Source organism: Cydia pomonella, chromosome 18, assembly GCF_033807575.1.
Source record: "Cydia pomonella isolate Wapato2018A chromosome 18, ilCydPomo1, whole genome shotgun sequence".
Lineage (NCBI taxonomy): Eukaryota > Metazoa > Arthropoda > Insecta > Lepidoptera > Tortricidae > Cydia > Cydia pomonella.
Window position 1 is genome coordinate 7,626,548 of NC_084720.1, and position 19,008 is coordinate 7,645,555.

Sequence of the window (19,008 nt, forward strand, 5' to 3'; positions counted from 1 at the left end):
ATGTATAAACGATATTGTAGCGCATTTAATTTTGCTTTTTATGACACCCCACACAAGCTTACATGTGATATACTTGCTGTGGTATACGCAATATTCTGAACACGGCACCGGCCATTTTGATAACGTCATAACTGGTGACTTAACCACGTTAGAAACTGTCTCCCGATGGTTTTTTAGTCAGAATAACATGCTTAACAACATACTAAAATATGATGCTGGTTTCATCGAAGGCACCTTTTGGGCCCTATATGACCATAAGGGAAGCGACTTCATACCTACTCGTATAACATTTTTTTATACAATCAAACACATTTGAATAAGTAGTCGATAAAGCAGTCAAACACCGATAGATTATTAATATGTTGTAACATGACATCACTATCACATAGACAATTTACGCACAAACTAGCATTTCATTTTTGGTCGCACTTTTGAAGTTTGACAGTCGTTCTTGATATCCTATTTCTATGTATCCGGATCCGAAAAATTGTCGGATATTGCAAACCCTAGCTGCGAGCTGCGCTATCTCCCCGCCCCGCGCGCCCCGCGCCGCGTGCTGCCAACCACCTTCGCTTGCAGTTCGTAGCGATTAATTCTATTTACTTTTTGACAAACTTCCGGTAAAAAAAATCTATTTTTTATTTAGTGCAAATGTAGTGTCTTTAGATAAGTACCGTTTTTAAAATTTTCACGTCTCTCTTAATTTCCCCCGAAGCACAATGTACAAAATAATTAAAAATACATGTTCCATAATTTGCCCAGGCGTGCAAAGTTAACTGAATGTTTATAATGCTTTAAAAAGCTTAACTTTAGATTGCACCAACCGACTGACTTATCCTCGAGCCGCAATCGAAAAAAAAATTTTTTTTAGGGTATCATACATTGCACATCTTTTTAATTAAGATATACTATGCACCAAGGTGTTCTCTATACATTACTTAGCTTGAACCTAATAGCTTTTAATTTACTCCAAAATTACGGCACTTTATAGTTTATACCTAAAATTTAACGGTCTTCCGTACATAATAGAAACGGTGCAACTCGGGGGAAACAATCTAGTTGCGCCATCTAACAAATCCAAAAAAAGCACGACTACACGACTTACTTCCATACTTTTTCTTAACTTGACTATACTACAGACACAATTAGGCTGCGTTGTTTTATCACAGAGTTCTTATCGCCACCTCCTGTCTCCATTGTCAATTTGTCAGATCAGCAGGTCAATTTTTGTATTGTCATCCGACTTATACACGATGATTCTTAATCCGTGAACAGGAACCATCTTTTCTAACTCAGTAATTGACGGAGATTACGTTAAAGTAGTAATTACGTGGAAACAAACTTGTTTTTTTTTAATCATAATTTTAATTTTGAGTTAAATTTTATCCTAAAATCCTTGTCACTCTACTACCTTATCGGTTTTAATGAGTTTGTAACCTCTTTACAAACTTATTAGCAATTGACGATTTATGAGTAAACCCTGTCCTTGACATTGTCAATCACTTTTGTCATACGCATAAACAAAGTCAGAGTCGTGAATATTGAATGAGAAAATTATAACTATTTTTCCAAAAATCATGCCTCCACCATATCCGTACTCAAATATCGAGCGTTACGACATTGTACGTTTGTCGATACAAACGAACAGCACAAGACGAACCCAACAGTTATTTCACGAACTTCATCCAAACGTCCCGATTCCCAGACACAATTTGATAAACTGCATGCACCAAAACCTACGTGACTTCGGGCAGTTTACAGTGCCGCAACATGCTCAAGTACCCGGACGACCTAGTCGTCATCCTGACGATCTGGATCGACGAATCTTAAGATTCTTTGCTCGGGATCCTCGAATTACGTGTCTTATTACGTGTCGGGGTTTCTCTTATGAAGATGCAGCGAGGAAGGCGACCGTTGGGACCTCACTTGTGGTGGAACGAATCCACCAGCTAGGTCTCGAGGTGTCCCTTCCAAAGACGGAAGTTCTGCTCTTCCATGGTCCGAGAAGAGGACCCCCACGTAATGCCAACATTAGAGTGAATGGGGAAGTTGTGGCGGTTAAGGCCCAAATGAAATACCTTGGCCTCATTTTGGATGGCCGTTGGCAATTTAAGGCGCACTTTACGAGTCTTGGCCCGAGGCTGTTATCTACAGCTGCAGCCCTCGGCCGGCTGCTTCCTAACGTGGGTGAGCCAACTTCTAAATGTAGACTTCTTTACTCTCGTGTCCTGCGGAGTATGGCCCTATATGGCGCTCCCATATGGGTAGATTCCCTTTCTGCCGAAAATAGGGCTCTTCTTCGCAGACCACAGAGGGCAATATCTTTGAGAGCTGTGCGCGGATATCGTACGGTATCGTTTACGGCGGCAACGATCTTGGCTGCAGACCCACCCTGGGACCTTCAAGCTCATATTCTTGCGGAGGTTCACCGCTACAAAGCTGGAAGAAGAGCGGCGGCAGAGTTCCCAGACGGAGAAGAAGTTCAGAACATCCGGGAAACAGCCCAAGTGGAAACACTTCGCCGATGGAGGGCAGAGCTCGACGCTGCTAAATATGGGCTAACGACGGTGGACGCCGTACTGCCGCATCTGGAACGCTGGGTGGGAAGGAGGCAAGGTACGCTAACTTTCCACATGGTGCAGATACTTACTGACCATGGATGCTTTGGTAAGTACCTGCACCGCAGACAGAGGGAGGAATCCTCCATGTGCCATGAGTGTGGCGCACCGGTGGACACGGCGCGTCATACTCTCGAGGAGTGCCCTACATGGGAGCTCCAACGGGCCACCCTTCAGGCAAAATTAGGAGTAGACCTTTCGTTGCCGAGCATAGTGAATATCATGCTGGACAGCGAGGAGGCATGGAAGGCGATGGCCACCTTTTGTGACGAAATTATGTCGCAGAAGGAGGCAGCGGAGCGTGCGCGCGAGAATGACCCTGACGCGCATCCACTCCGCCGACGACGGGCTGGGGGCAGAGCCAGGCGCTATGCGCGCTTGCTGCCTCCGCCGTAGTGGGCTGCGCAGGGCTCCGGGGGAGTCTTTGCGGTTAAAAGCCCACAGGACTGGGGTGCCTGACCAATTGGCTCCCAAAATGTCTGCGGCCTACAGGCCGCCCGCCGGGGCGCACGCGGTCGAATGCTGATAGCGACCCTGCGGCACCCAATCTAAGGCGGAGCCGGCAGTCGTTGGTGGTTTTAGACGGTAGTCCTTTACTGGTTAGTCCGTCATCGCCCCTAGTTTCCCCCGGACTAGGTGGCATGCGTAAAAGCATTTCCCCAACGTTAAAAAAAAAAAAAAAAAAAAAAAAAAAAAAAAAAAAAAAAAAAAAAAAAAAAAAGGGAGGGTTGCTTTCTGTCAGTGGTTCGAGAGAAATATCTTGTGCTCGGATGAATCGACCTTCACGCGTATCGGTCAATTTAATGTCCATAATGAACACTTTTGGGCTGCCGAAAATCCTCGGCTCACCCGAAGAAACGCGTTTCAAGTGCGTTTCTCGGTAAATGTGTGGGCAGGGATAATTAATGAGACATTAATTGGACCCATATTCATAGAAGAGAGATAAACTACCTAAATTTGCTAAGGCATATGGTAACAGAGCTGTTGGATGAAGTGCCACTGCGGAATTTGAATAACCTGCATTTCAAGCATGATGGTGCCCCTGCACATTTTGAACATAGGGTTCGCGACTACCTGAACGCGGAATTCCCTGGGCGGTGGATCGGCCGCGGCGGCCCTATCGCATGGCCTCCACGCAGTCCAGATCTCACTCCATTGGATTTTTACCTTTGGAGTGACGTAAAACGAATTGTTTATGAACAAGAGTCCAAAACTGTACTAGAACTCCGCCAAAGAATATGCAAAGCATTTGACGAAATAAGGGCTAGCAATTCTCTTCGCAGAATTAAAAATAATCACAGGCGTCGAGCGGAGCTGTGTCAAGAACAACACGGTGGTCATTTTGAACACCTGTTAAATTATGTTTAAAATAATCTTTTTTATGTTTTAGTTGGTCTGGTATGCAGTAGCTTTTATTGTTTTGTATTTATTTATTAAATTGTACAGTTTAAAAACAAATCGTTTTACTTGTTCAAAATTTAACTTATTAAGTAGCTTGCAAATAAAAGTTTAGGTAATGCACTTTATGTTAATCACCTACCAATTATTTTCGTCGTTATCAGTCCAGCACTGATAAGATTACAAGTACATAGAAGTATTTATTGACATAAGATCCATCAAATTTCCCGCCATACTGATGGCACTTGACGTATCGTAGTTAAACTTTATTATACTGTAGGATGACCATGTATTCAATGGTTACTTGTTTTAACTATGTTTTCACTTTTAATTAATTAAACAGTGAAGAAATAACGCGAGACCTCGCCGAATAAGTTTAATTTGGGCTAAATTTTAATATTATTCCACTCCTGTTCACGGATTAAAAATCATCGTGTATATGTATACATTTTTTTACCTGCATTGGAAGTCGAGAAGTGGGTAAATTTAACTTGCAAGATTTGACCCGTACAAACATAGTTAGATATATAACTACTTACATTGCAAGTTAAATAAAAGCTAGTCAAAACCTGTCCTGCCAACTGAGCCTTAGGCAAAATTGTTGCAAAAGTGTCCAGCTGTCAGTATAAATAATAGTTCCAAATCTCTCCAGAGTAGCGCTAGAGTAGCTAAGAACCTAGGCGTTATTGACGGAGTGAAGTGCGCTGTCTATGATTAGACTTTTTTCTCAAGTGTTCTAAGTATTGTAGCGCCACCTATTTATGGTTTTCTGTCGGACACTTTTTTGTATATGGAGATTCTGTTCCTTGCCTCTACCTTCCTTAACACGCCTTAACAATCTAGTGATACCATGCTTCTCTTTTGTTTCAGGCACATATGAAATTCCCTACAGACTATCCATATTCACCACCGTCAATTAGATTTTTAACGAAAGTGTGGCATCCAAACGTATATGAGGTGAGTCTTACAATATTTTATATTTCTACACAAACCAATTCATTTATTGACACCTATTTAGTTGTCGGTTTAATCTAAAATTTAAGTTTGAGTGGAAATAATTACAGAAACTTAGTAAATAGTAACTGTGAATTGTGAAATACGCTATAAGGGAAGACCGTCCACAACTTCTTACGTCGCTTTTAACTCTTGCGTTTGTACACGTAATCCACTTACAGAAGATCGGTAGAGCAGGAGTGAAGGTGAAGCTCTTCCTTTGTGACTGTGTCTGACGATGACGTACGAATATAGGTATATACATACTATGACAGTCTTCTCTGCAATAACTTTTATATGCCGATTTTCACCTTACTTTAGAAACATTGTTAATTTACATGTAAAAAGTATCAGCTTCATGTTAACGTAAATACCGGAAAGTACCTGTACTGCCTAGCTTGACTGAGATTTTTACCTGGTTCTAATGACACCTTAGAAACAAAAGATTTGATTTAAATATAACTGACTACTACAATAGGCTTTGAGAATCCATTATTTGCTGGAAACCGTAAAGAACAATGGCAATTGTTGGCTCAAGTTTCATTTAGGTATTCTAAATCGTTAAGTTTATGCACCTTCTTTCTTGCCCAACCACTTAACATTTTTTTTTTGATGGTAGGCAAGTTTGCAACTTACTTAACTATTAAAAGTGGTAAGTTTGCCAGTCGCTGCTTGCTTAACTCAAAGGCAGTACTAGCAGCAGTCCACTCACGCTATCTGCGTTTTTTAAATTCGATTTTTAATAAAATTAAGGTCACTACTTCCGTAGCAGTACGTGCACACGCCATGCGCCTACAATTTTCGCAGACCCATAGGGCCAATACAGAGGGACTGCAATTTGCACGCCAAATGCAACTTGGGCGTGCAGTTCCTATACTAATTGCAGTCGGGTTGCAGTCACTCTGTATTGGCCCATAAAGTTGGTGTTTATACCTAATAAGAGCAAAAAATCGAAAATAGTTATCTGCCTCTATCGCTCGAATGAGCAAAAGCGATAGAGAGTCAGTTAATGATTTTCGATGTTTCGTTGTTGATGTTAGGCCCTCTGCACACCGTACGCCGCAGTGGGAATTCACCTTTACACGTCGTCGGATTTGACCTGTCGACCTTGTCAATCTTTACTTTCTGCCTGTAATCTTATGGCGTTTATTTGTTTCCTCGAGATCAAAGTCTTAAGACACACAGAACGAAGACAGGCAGACAGAACACTAATTTCGCAAACTGGATGTGCACTGAACGACTTTTACGGATACCGACCCCTAAATAGAAAACTTAATAGACCTAGTCACTCGTAATGTACACAGTAGATTTTCTCTTGGTTTCCCGATCTTTTCCGTTATTTCTAATAAACGTAAAAAGAGCATTGAAATTGTCTACCTCTCTCACGTACGGTCGGTACCCCAACTTAAGTAACCGTACTAATTGTATAAAAAAGTGGATATTTATATTAGGGAACCGACTATAATACAGTCAGCGTCAAATACTTTGTAGCAACCAAAGTATCCAAATAGTTCGGTACACCATATTTAGTATGGTGTACCGAACTATTTGGCCACTTTGACTGCTACAAAGTATTTGACGCTGACTGTACAATACAATAGCGAATTTCCTGAATTAAAATGTACGGGACAGCCCGTGAAATGCTTCTGTAGCCAATCAGTATGACCTAAATAATCAGCTCTCAAAGTATAGCCTTTTTCACCTAAACCATACATACATACGTGTGTTGTTCAGCCTGACCCAGTAATCTTCAGTGGTTACGTATGTAAAGTATATGTTTATTTGTAAACGATCGATTACCAATCGACATGATTCACGCATTGTTTAGAATAGACTAGTTACAATACTCATTAGACTTAGGGAGTCTATTCAGAAAGGGCTCAAAGAAACTTTGAATTTTTAAACTACCGACACGGTTTCCTGGGATTGGGTTTTTTTTTTTTTTATTTTTTTCAAAAAATACTTATGACTATACATACAAAAGCTTCGCCAAACTGAAGACAGTTTGTTGGCGAATAGTGCGCTCTCAATTATTATTATAAATAATACTCTGTGCCTTATATTAGGTACCTACAGTGTTGTTGTGTACGTTAATAAGCTATTTTAAAGACACTCTCTTATACATACTAAATACCTATCCCATAGAGCAGTCGTGTATAATTCGAGGAATTTTGTCATAAAACGCAAGCGATGGTCCGTATAAACAACAAATACAATAAATGTGCATGTCGATGTCGAGCCACGAGTAATGATTGTAATGAACTGTTCCGTCCGAATCAGTCAAATAATATCATGACGAAAAAAAATGTTGTGTGTTATAATCTTATAATATCATATCATGATTCCAGAAGTTGGATAGGATAACCATATAGAGACTTTTTAGGTTGGACAGTTCCAGTACCTTACGATCCCTATCTTACGTGGGGTTAACTTATACATTGCACATCTTTAAAATAAATATTTTGTACAAAACATGAAATAAACAATTACATTTATTTAATTGTGTTACTGCTGAGTGCTGAGTTAAATTTGGCTCATCCAATGTGGCCATTTCCGTCTACAGAACACGTATACATAATTTAACAATTTTGGTTCAAGGCCGAACTAACTTAACCAGACCAAACTAAATGTGTTGATTCCGGCAATTCGTAATTAAAATGCAATCATGTTTGTATTGTAATTTGATGCCCTAAAATAGCATATAAACAATTGTAGTTAGAATAGTGGGTTTGACGCCACAAACATTTTTATTTACTAACTTTGCAATCAATTACATATTTACATTACATACATACATAGGTACATTTTGTATATAATTATTTAGTTTAGTGGGTAATTGCCGTAATTGAGTATAGGTATACAGGGTGTTATTTAGTCACCTGCAATATTTTACGGGCTGAATTATTACCTTGTTATTATTGAATTTCGTTAACTTCGGGGTATGAGTATGTACGTTTAAGGAAACTAACTGGCATAGTAATTTTCCAAAAAAAGATCAGTTTTTTTTAAATATAAAAGTCATTACATTTAATTCAACCAAACAATTTAAAACTGTGACATATCAATGTCATTTCGAACATCGATCGTCGGAGATAGTACTTACGTTTAGTGTAGAGGTGTAAGTATATGAAATGAAATGAAATCGTTTATTTCGGACATAATTATCCATAGTTTTGCTTAAATATAATGAATAATTTATAATCTAATAATTTACTTAATATAAATAAAATCTACATTAAAATAATTAATTAAATAACTTAAATTAAATTAAATTAAATTAAATCAAATCAAATTAAATTAAATTAAAATTATTATTTGGTCTCACATGCATGGACATCCAGTGGGTGATCATAGGACTGTCCATCTTCTCGGCGACCACCTTTAATAGAGTGTTAGGGCTGCCCTGCACGCGCGCCCACAGGGACGCCACGCGCTTGCGCAGCACGGCGTGGAAGCCGTCCGTGCCGCTGTCGGCGAACATGCCCGACGCGCTGCAGCGCCAGGGCAGCCCCAGCAGTCCTCGAAAGGCATTGTTGTATTGGACCCGCAGAGCACTAAACGTCCTATTGGTGTAATCACTCCATAGGCTACACGTGTACAGCGTCTGACAGTAAGATTTAAACAAAGTTACCTTAACTTCGCGTGTACAGCGTGCAAACCTGCGTGAGAGCATATTACCCCTGACCGATAGTGCTCTGCGTTCCCTTTCTAGGTCGACGTCGTCTTTTAGGGTATCCGTGACCCAGTGACCCAAATATTTAAAACTTGTAACTTGTTTAAGAGGAAAACCGCCGAGAGTTATAGGCGGAATGGGGTAAGTTTTTGTACCGGATTTGAAAATTAATATTTCACTCTTTTTTACGTTATATTTGAGTCCATGAGTCACGGCGAACCTTTCACAGATGGACAACATTGTCTGGAGTGCATCGATTGAGGGGCTCAGCAGTACCATGTCGTCGGCATAGCTGATACTATTGACGCAACAGCCGTCCACCGAGCAACCCACACCGGCACTGCTGAGCTCCTCAATCAGCCCATTTACATAAGCATTGAATAGCGTGGGTGATGTGAGCCCCCCCCTGCCTCACTCCACACTTCATCTTGTAAACCTGCGAATAGTCCCCTGCCCATTGCACCACGTTAGTTTGGTTATCGTACCAATATTTAAAGGTCTCTATTATTTCAGCCGGCAGACTTGTGTCGTTGCTCAGCTTCTTCCAGAGCACATTGTATGACACCAGGTCAAATGCCTTGGACAAGTCCAAAAAGACCGCGTACACTGGCGTATTCCTGTCGGTATAGTATCGCACGGTGTGCTTAAGGCATAGTATTGCTGTTTCAGTTGACAGCCCAGGTCGAAAGCCGAACTGTGCGTCATGCAAAAGTATGTGTTTGCTTAAGTACGTATTAAGCACACCATCCAGCACCTTCGCCAGTATAGTAGCCAGAGAGATTGGCCTGTAGTTGGACTTGTCGGAAGCATCGCCGGTTTTATTTTTAATAATGGGTACAACTATCGTTTTCATGAGATCGTGCGTTAGGCAGTTGTGACGAATACAAAAAGTGAACAGCATTGCAAGAACCCTGGGGAGATGAACACCCGCGTGTTGCAGATGCTCGATGCTAAGGCCATCGTGTCCGGGTGATTTTCCTCTTTTCATATTACGAATTACCTTTGAAACTTCTGCTGGTGTTATTTTGACTGGATCACCACGCACACGACACCCAGCTCCGAACACCGGCTCACTCCCATCTGCCGCCAGAGGGTCCACTTTAAAGTGGTTCATGAAGAGGTTGGCAATATCACTGGGTTGACTAACCCCCTCCACACTCGCCGGTAAACTCACCCTTGGACTGATCTTATTAGTCGCCTTCCAGAACTGGGCGAAGTTTTTAGATTTGTGATGAGAGGCAATCATGTCCATCCTTAATTGGTCTTTATTGTTTTGACAGTATTTAAGTTTGAGTTTGAATTCTTTCTTAGAGTGGTACATTTCATCATACAATCGACCTGATCTGGGTTTACCATACCGGCACCATTCTAGAAAACAAGATCTTGCCCTCCGGTGAGCCTCCCTCACATGTTTGTTCCAGCCAGTTACATTGCCAATCCTTCTGGGCTGTTTTCTTTCACAACTAGCAATAGAAGCATCCCGAAGTACTGTAATAACAGAATAATACAGGTTTTCAATAGTTTTCCTGTGATCAGAATTACTACATAAATTATCACAACATAATGCTAAATCACTCGGAAAATCAATATCCTTTAATTTACAATTACAAATATCTAAATATTCTTTTATTTGGGATTGCTCACGCTCACCCCATATTATGCCTTTTAGCAAGTTCTCATTTAAATTGTTACTGTTATGAGTTATATTTTTAGGTACACTTTTACTTACGTTACATATAATTTCTATAGGAAAATGATCAGACCAGTATACGTCATAATGTATTTTAGCACCAACAATAGTTTGTCTAGCCGCTGTTGTGGTCACACAGTGGTCAAGCCACCGCATACATCCATGGCTGTCACTTATGTACGTATACGAGTCCTCCGGTAGGAGCTCTGAGTCAACCATACATAATTGCATATCCCTACAAAAACCACTCAGCTCATTAAAGAACGGCGTGTCAGGATGAGCATTAAAATCGCCTAACAAATATATTAAGTCGACTTCTTCACGGTCTATAATTGCATACATTTCACTTAAGCATTCTGTAAATTCACCCAGATTCTCACGCTCATCAGTTGGCATGTACACAGAAAATATTATTAAAGATCTGTCATTCATTAAAATTTTAATCGCTGCAAGTCTAACACTACGACATTGAATCACGGAAACGCACGGGAACCGGTTCTTACTCCACAGGAGTGCGACACCTCCATGAGGACGACCACGTAGTACTCCCGCCGATAGGTCAACAGCTGTACTCCCGTAGTAGCCAAAATTGGGGTCAATAGTTCCCTAGTATGTCGTGCTGTAATAACCACGTTTCTTGGAGTGCGATGACCTCTGCCGACTGACACAATGACCTAACACAGTCTACAGATCTCAAGAGACCTTTGCAATTAAAAGATATAAATCTGCAGTCTTCCATCACTTCACGACTAGCCATTAAATTGTTCATCAGGACTGCCTTGACTATCCCTCAGCGGAGGCCTCGAAAAATTCACATATCGCCTAAATAGTACCCCCTCTGGCCAGAAATCTTCACTTAGAAACACGTTAAGCTTAGTTTTTGGCACTAGTACTTTGTAAGCGTCATATCCTCGGTCTATTTTCATTTTTAACTTTTGCAGCGATACATTTATTTTTGCACGTAGCACGTAAGTAGGTACTAAAGATTATATGCGTGTAATCTCTAGTATAATATAAGGCTAACGTACTCCAAATAAAGAGAGTTCATCTATGACTTTCCTTGTTATCACTTGCCTCCAACTCCCGTCCCTACATGGCGATCCTGCCAGTAGCCGCGGTGAGCGCGTTTTAGTGTCAAATACCGCGGAATAATTTGGACAGTTAAATAAAATGTGCAGGACAAATTATAAATAAACTTCTGACATGAAGCAATGGACATATTTTTGTATGTTTTGTGTTTTTACAATAACTTCTTGTGGACCGTGTCATTGTACATGCTCTTAGGGGCCTAATGAGATAAAAATAAATTATTGATTATCTCCGAAATTGAGTTAGTTAGAATATCGGTGTCTTTGAGAAAGTTACTTAGTGTAAGCTCAGGAACGCACCCTGGAAATTAACGGAAATCATATAAAACACAGTGTATTGGTCACACTGAGCAGCTATTACTATGAGACCAACCCCGAAATCACGAAAAAAAAATTTACACTCCCATAGAAAATGTCAAGGTCAGCCAAAATGTATGAAACAGCCAATTTTTTTACCTATATATTCACCCCGTAAATTATGATAGGTGACTAAATAAGCACCCTGTATAAGTCATTTCTTTTCTCTTCGTAAAGTTCAAATGTGCAGGTTCAATACAAGGACATAAAATTACACCAAGATAATTCTGTTCTATTATTGTGATACCTAATGTAAACAAAATGAAACGAAAACTTTTCATCATCTTTGCAACAGTTGCAACTGACACGGTTGTGATAATATCTTAAAATAATACTTAAACCAAAAACAGCAGCGCCTTCCTGGTGAAGTATTAAGTAGGTACAGTACAACCTATCATTACTGTAACTGCACAATCATCATTTTCTTGTCACAAATTCATTACAAATGAAATTGCAAATAACTCTGTCAATTCGTTTTGGAGATGAAACCAACAGCCCCGACACCGATCTTTCTTGGGTAAAAAAATGTTTTTTTGACAACCCCACCAGTATACAACTATACATAGCGGGACCTCTGGCTGACCCCAAACTAGGCTAAGCCAGTGCCTTAGGGCCCCGATACAGCAAAAAATTAGGGGAATACTCTATTATAACTCGACTCGATTGTGGTAATTGCTATTTATTATTTAAATTGCATATAATAGATAAGATGTCTCTAACAAGTGAATTAGAAATACTTCCGTTATCTTTGCGAGGCCAGATTCGGCACCAGGCTCTAGTTTTCGTTACCGTCAAGTGCTCGGCGGCGGTACCGTTAGTTTCTAGAGCTCGAGAGGTCATCATTCATGCGACTGATTCACCGCGTGACGCACTCCCGCCTAAACACCACAGTTCCAAACGCGTAGAAAAACAGATAGACGGGACTAATTAACAGTTATCGGTTTTAGAAATCAAAGGCATCTTTATGCGTCTTGCGATGCACGGTATACATATCGTTAAAAAAAAACAACATTCATATCATGAATGATGTTTTCAGGATACATCCCTTCCCCTATAATCAAAGTGACTGCGAAAATCTAAAAACCGTTATTTTTAGGAATTTGTTTGCAACTAACAGGCCAATGCGAACGTACATTGAGGTCAGAATGACATCGTAACTGATGTCATTCACTTATCTTATCGTGCATTTCGCTCATAATTGTCCGTACATGTATTGGCGCGAGCGAGACGCACGATAACTATACGATAAAATTTAACTAAATATTTATAACAATTCAAAATATACTGTTCCACTTCTTAAACTGCTAGACCCGAGTAATTTGTTGCTAATGTATTTTATTCCTGTTAGAATTCTAAGAGGCATATTTTCGTTTATATCTGTTACTTCGTTTCCTTCAATTGAAAGTACGTTTATTGTATAACATCTACAAAATGTAATCGATGTCTTTTGACTATCATTAAATATTATGGCAATATTTTATTCATTTCATATTGCAAAATGAAAGCTAACTCCAAGAGAATGAAAGAAAAATAAATATTTGCGTTAGAATTACATAGAACAGTGTTGGGATTGGGACGTGATTTGATTTCCTTCCACAAACATAGTTCAACCTTATTGACTTAAATAACCCAGTTTAATAAATGAACATGTTATACTGATAGCTTTTTAACATAATAAAGCCTGAAGTAAGAGAGTATTTTGTTTTCCAACAATCTGCGTAATATAAAAATTTAATTATATCAAAACTTCCACCGACGACCGCTCCCCATCCATTTTTATAAGCGTCTTGCGATACCGGCTTACCCTATTCATAAATAAATCATATCGCCGAGTCGGGTCCACAAAGTTCCATATTGGAACAGGATGTAAAGTAGTGCTTACGCCGCACAGGTAGAACGAACATCCCTTGGTTTTTGCAATCGTTCATTGAGTCCAACGGTCAGCTGAACCAGCATAAAAACCAATTTAGGACAGTTCCGCTTCATAAACTGGAGATCTTGACTTGAAACATACCAAACCAAAGATGTATTGACATCGATATTACATCAACAATACACATAATTAAGGATTTACATTATGTCGATAAAGGCATACAGTCATACTTTTTGTGAAAATATCTCATACTGCTATGCAACGTTTTCTTAAAACGTTAACTCGGTCTAAGTCACATTACTCAGTATGCAACTCATATACACACAAAACAAACATAGTTAACTACTACGTTTTGTTTTCGATTGACATTACCAGCTACAAGTTTTTTCCGAAGAACATTTCGTTATCCTCCTAGTAAATATTTCTTCCAGTAACTAGTATAAGATTTAGCTGTAGCGGGTTACATTGGATTGCCAATATGTCCGACTTATCTGCGACCAAGCATTGGAACAAAAACGTCTGTAAGGTTCATAGCCATATGCGACTGTTCCAGTGACGCCACCATATTGTAATGAAGGTTGAACGACCGCAGTTCAGCACTACAGCACTAGCGACGGCTGACGTCTGTACCATTCAACATAATTCGACTAAACTAAAAAGATACGTGACATGAGCTTAAAATAATAATAACCGCGCCGATAAGATAGCCTTGCGTTTGAAATGTTGAAACAAAATCGCGTCAGAAATGTATGGTGTATGGACAACGTCTAATAAATACATATAACATTAGGATTGCTATGGCACCTGTAATTGCATAGATATTAATTATTTTACAGTAAAGATACTACGTTTTCAAAATTCGAGGGCAGATTCCTGATTTCCTGAACGCGAACTCTCTTTTAGTCTTATTGAGGTGTTATGATTGATAAACAGTCGTTTAGTTCACTGTTTTTAAGGCAATGAAGTGAACGTACTCATCATTTCGTGGTTGTTTTTCTATAAGTAAGCTCAAAACCTAGCTGCTAACGGTCTATGACAAATCTAACAACAGTTAGCCGCAGTTAGAATCAGCCAGTTATACAGACTTGCAAAGACATTCTCGTCGAGTACTTAGCTAGAGTATGTCATGAACGAAATATTAGAGCTCCACGTGTAAAGCTTGATCGTGCAAAACTTTCAATCATATCGTGACCAAATGTGTCGCAAGATGCAACATTTCCCTTATATTCATATGGCTACAAAGATGTGGTGTGTTGCAATATATTTTGTCCACTGCCAATTGTTTTTGATGCTCTGTACATGGTATGGAGTAGAGTTAAGAGGCAAGTCTTTCGAGCATATCTCTACGTCTACGTCTTAAAGTGCACAAGACTGCAATATGCAAACATGCCCCGCTTTAGATTTATTAGACGCTAACGCCTTACGTCACTACGCTAGTCTAGCTATCGCCTATCTGGCCCAATGTCAGCGCGTCTGTTTCCATTTCCTTATTGAAATCGCGAAATTGTCCGTTCTTGGCGCTCGCTCCTTCGGCCTTGGGGTAATTAACCTTATTCTCCCGCTTTGAACTTGTGCTACATTCACACAGCTCTTTAAATATCTCGCATTATATTTCCATTTGCAAGGTGAGGACTCGGAAGCGACCAATCTAAAGCGACCTCAAGATCCGTGACAGATATGCGCAATTTTAGAGCACGCTTGTAATGGTTGTATTGAAATTTGGACGGTGCAAGTGGTGGGAATGTCTCCCCTGTTCAAAGGCCCGCACTTACGACCACCTAGCGTGCCAACATTTCAATCTCTCTTGACCACGTGATTTTTTTTGTGTCTCGGCTCTTGATACCTAGTCTAGATTGAGACGTTTGCGTCTATTATTGTCGGGCTTGATTGCAACAAGCCTCAATTGCTTTTAGAGATAAATTGCTGATCGGCACTTGATTTCCAAACGCTAACAATAAGTATGTTTCTCATGCAGTCAGTCTCTTCCTTTGGTCTCCAAAAGTTTTGGACCAAAACGACCAGCTGTGTTGTGAAATACATGAGGAATGCAAAGTCGCAACTTATTCACTCATACTCATTTTGTAGACCCAAATTGTTTGGAGCCTGGGGCCCCGCCATAGCTTAAAACTGTCTTGGCTGTAGGTAATATATATTTGGAAGAGCCCTTGAAAATGGAGCTGTTCAGATAATTTTGCGGGACTTTATTTTTTATCTGCCTCATACAAAGATAGTTATTTTGGCATATCAAATACGGCAACAAAGACCAGCAAAATGTATATAAATGTAAACGACACACCCATTATTGGAAATGATAATGCGTCGAGCGTCCTAATGAATGCTTTACACTTCCGAGCAAGGTGCGTCATAGGGCCTTAAACCCGCGGCCATGCCGCCGAGCCTTGCACTCGTCGGTCATAATACCCAAACAATTATGTATTGTAAAAAGTCCTTAGGGCAGTTGGCGTTTATGTCGCGAAACGGCGCAATTGTATTTGAGCTTAATTGAGAATGGCGTAAACGGCTGTCTATAGACCTTTATAAACAACTTTGTTTGTACGATTTCACTCAAAAATATTCACTTTGCATGGATAATTATTGCATCGTGTAGAGTAACTATCCTTACAAATATTACGAATACGAAAGTAACTCTGTCTGTCTGTCTCTATCGTTTACTCTTCACTTCAAACCGCCGAAATTTGGTAAGGATATGGAGTTTCAGTCACGGGGAAAGACCCGAAAGACATATGGAAGATAGTTATTATAATGGCAATCATTACCCATTATATGCAGACAGTCGTGAGCAGAAGCTAGTTTCATATGTACATATTTTTGCGGCTTATTATTACGCGCTATTGTTGCACCGAGTCTTTTAACTCAAATAGGTACGCAGCCCTAAATGCTAACCAAAGACACATGACAATGTGTAGGTACATCATTAAATACACTCGTGCAAACTTCAACTCTAGATAAATCTGAACCCAGCTGTAGTTGCTTTCAATAGCACGTTTCCTCGCGAAAAGTTGGCGACGCAATAAGGCGTTTCCACGATATTTTCCTGAACTATTTCCTCTTTACATGAAATGGGAATGTTTATGTTCCGCGCACGCTAAGGTCCAATGGCATCAAACCAACTTTAACTTTACTGCATGTTATTTTAAAACTTTGACAATTTTTAGTTGTGGTTTTTGCGATTAACCGGAACTTATCCTCTTGGATTAGTAAGTACCTAAGTACCTATATTTCAGTTTAGAGGAAAAGCCATTGACATATATCTAAGGTCGGGCCTTAGGGGCACTAAGAATGGTGCTAGTTCAGTAGTGTCACTCATGAATTCGAACCAATCGTGCAGTCTAACGCCGGACTCCCTGCATGTTTAATTATTTGGTAGTAAAATTGTACCTACTTGTACTTTACCAGTTTATTGTAGAACTAGTACAATTCCAACCATTATATCTTCCCATTTCCATCTTTGGCAGATGGTTTTAAAAATGCACGTCTCTAGCGCTAGAGTTCGTGACTCCTAAATCAAAAAGCATAAACAGAAACGGCAAAACGAAGAAACCGAAACGCACTTAGCTTCTCGAAGTTTTTATGCGTGGATAACTTCACGGCTCCCCTAGATACAGAGATATGCTTTTTCCACCTTATTATAATGGAGTAAGGCTTACATTATCAAGTACATACCTGAACCATCGTTTATCAAGTAAACCATGGTCGGTTGCATGCTAATGCGTTCCTAAGCTCGTAAAAACGGCTGCGGTTAGAATTGCCGAAGATAATTTTAATCATGATCAAATTTTCCGGTCTCAGGTACGGTATTTTAATACATATTCAATCTATCCCAATCCCATGCTTTTATCTTGCACTACAAATCGCGCAAAAATATCTGACACTACTATTTGTTGAGCATGTTTATCTTATTTTTCGATCATGATTGTGTAACTTCGCCGTATTTGTCCCAATGTTGTTATTGCATCTTATTTTCGCAGCACAACAGCTACTAGTCTAAGATATTCCACTTGACTGTATTTCTCAGAACACTTCCACTTTTCCCGATATTTCTGGCCGTGTCACAGACATTTCTGAAGTTCCCGATTTAGAGGTCACACACAGCACGCGCATTTTCTTTGTGAGGAAGCGCTCAGTGAACCGGTGGCATATTTTTAGCCGAGGGCGACGCACCGGCTCGCCGTAGGCGCGTTTCTGACTATCATCATGACTGTATTCACTACGAGCATTGCGAAACGGAAAACTTCTAGCATTTTCTGCAAAGTTTTGAAGCAACCTTGCTCGCCAAAGGTCGCCTTTAAGGCAGAACAGCGTGCACGTTATGTTGAATTTAGTCATGATCTGTGCCAAATTTTATTTGGCCAATGCCTCGTTAAGGCTAATAAATTTAACGCAGTTTCCTTGTTTTCCTGTTTATATGCTTTTCGTCGTAAATGTCATAAATTGAGGATTCTTTGAAATTATTTCTTTAAACCAATCTTCATCTACTCAACTCATGAACTTCGTGGTTTGTTATTTTGTTGCGTCGCTGCAGCGCCACTTCGTTTGAAGTACTTACTATAACTTTGATAACAAACCACGAAGTCAATTGTCGATGTAACAATTCCTGGGCGGTCTGCTACCCTCTCCATCTGATCTCCCTATCGGACTTAATAAAGGAGACGCAACTTTTTTTTTTTTTTTGGCAATACCTTGTCATACGAGTATACTTGTAGGTGTAGCTATACGGTTGTCAAACTGAAAAAAAAATACATTGTGTCCTCCCGATTTGCGTAATGTTTGCAAATAATAATGGCATTGACAATAGACCGCACGTAGAAGCTAAATAGCCCAAACCCTAATTATTTATTCGCAGGAACGCTGCCAAGGCGAACTCACTCGAGACTCAGTCGCCGAGACCGTTAGGCTACTTTCACTCTCCTATTGTACGGGTATTACGCATGTTCTACCGACTAAAATTGTTCATGTATTTATATTGATCTACCTATATCTGTGTACCTCTTAAAATTTCTATACGCCGGTTATTTATAAAAACTTCATAATTTCATACTGACTGGGCCACTGGTCGTCTTGACTTTTCCGAAAAAGTTGGTAGCTAATTTGACTAGGCCATTCGATCTACTATTCATATGGTCCCTTCGGTCTTTAATGTCACCACACCAGCTTAATGGTATTTTAACATTACATTATCACCGGAGTTATGTGCTGCAATTCAGCCTAACTATGGTCAAACATCGGCGGGAACTGGCTTTTTTGTTGTACTAGCTTGAACTATGAATCATCTCAAGCAAACAGTAAACCAAACATTA

The 19,008-nt window shown here is 39.9% G+C and overlaps 1 protein-coding gene across 1 annotated transcript in view; it reads left to right on the forward strand.

Annotated features, from left to right (window-relative positions):
- Positions 1–19,008, forward strand: part of LOC133527725 (ubiquitin-conjugating enzyme E2 R2) — a 58,044-nt gene that overhangs the window by 14,283 nt on the left and 24,753 nt on the right. Inside the window, exon 2 of the mRNA XM_061864873.1 lies at positions 4,887–4,973. Coding sequence (XP_061720857.1) covers positions 4,887–4,973 — 87 coding nt within the window. The remainder of the gene's footprint in view (positions 1–4,886; positions 4,974–19,008) is intronic.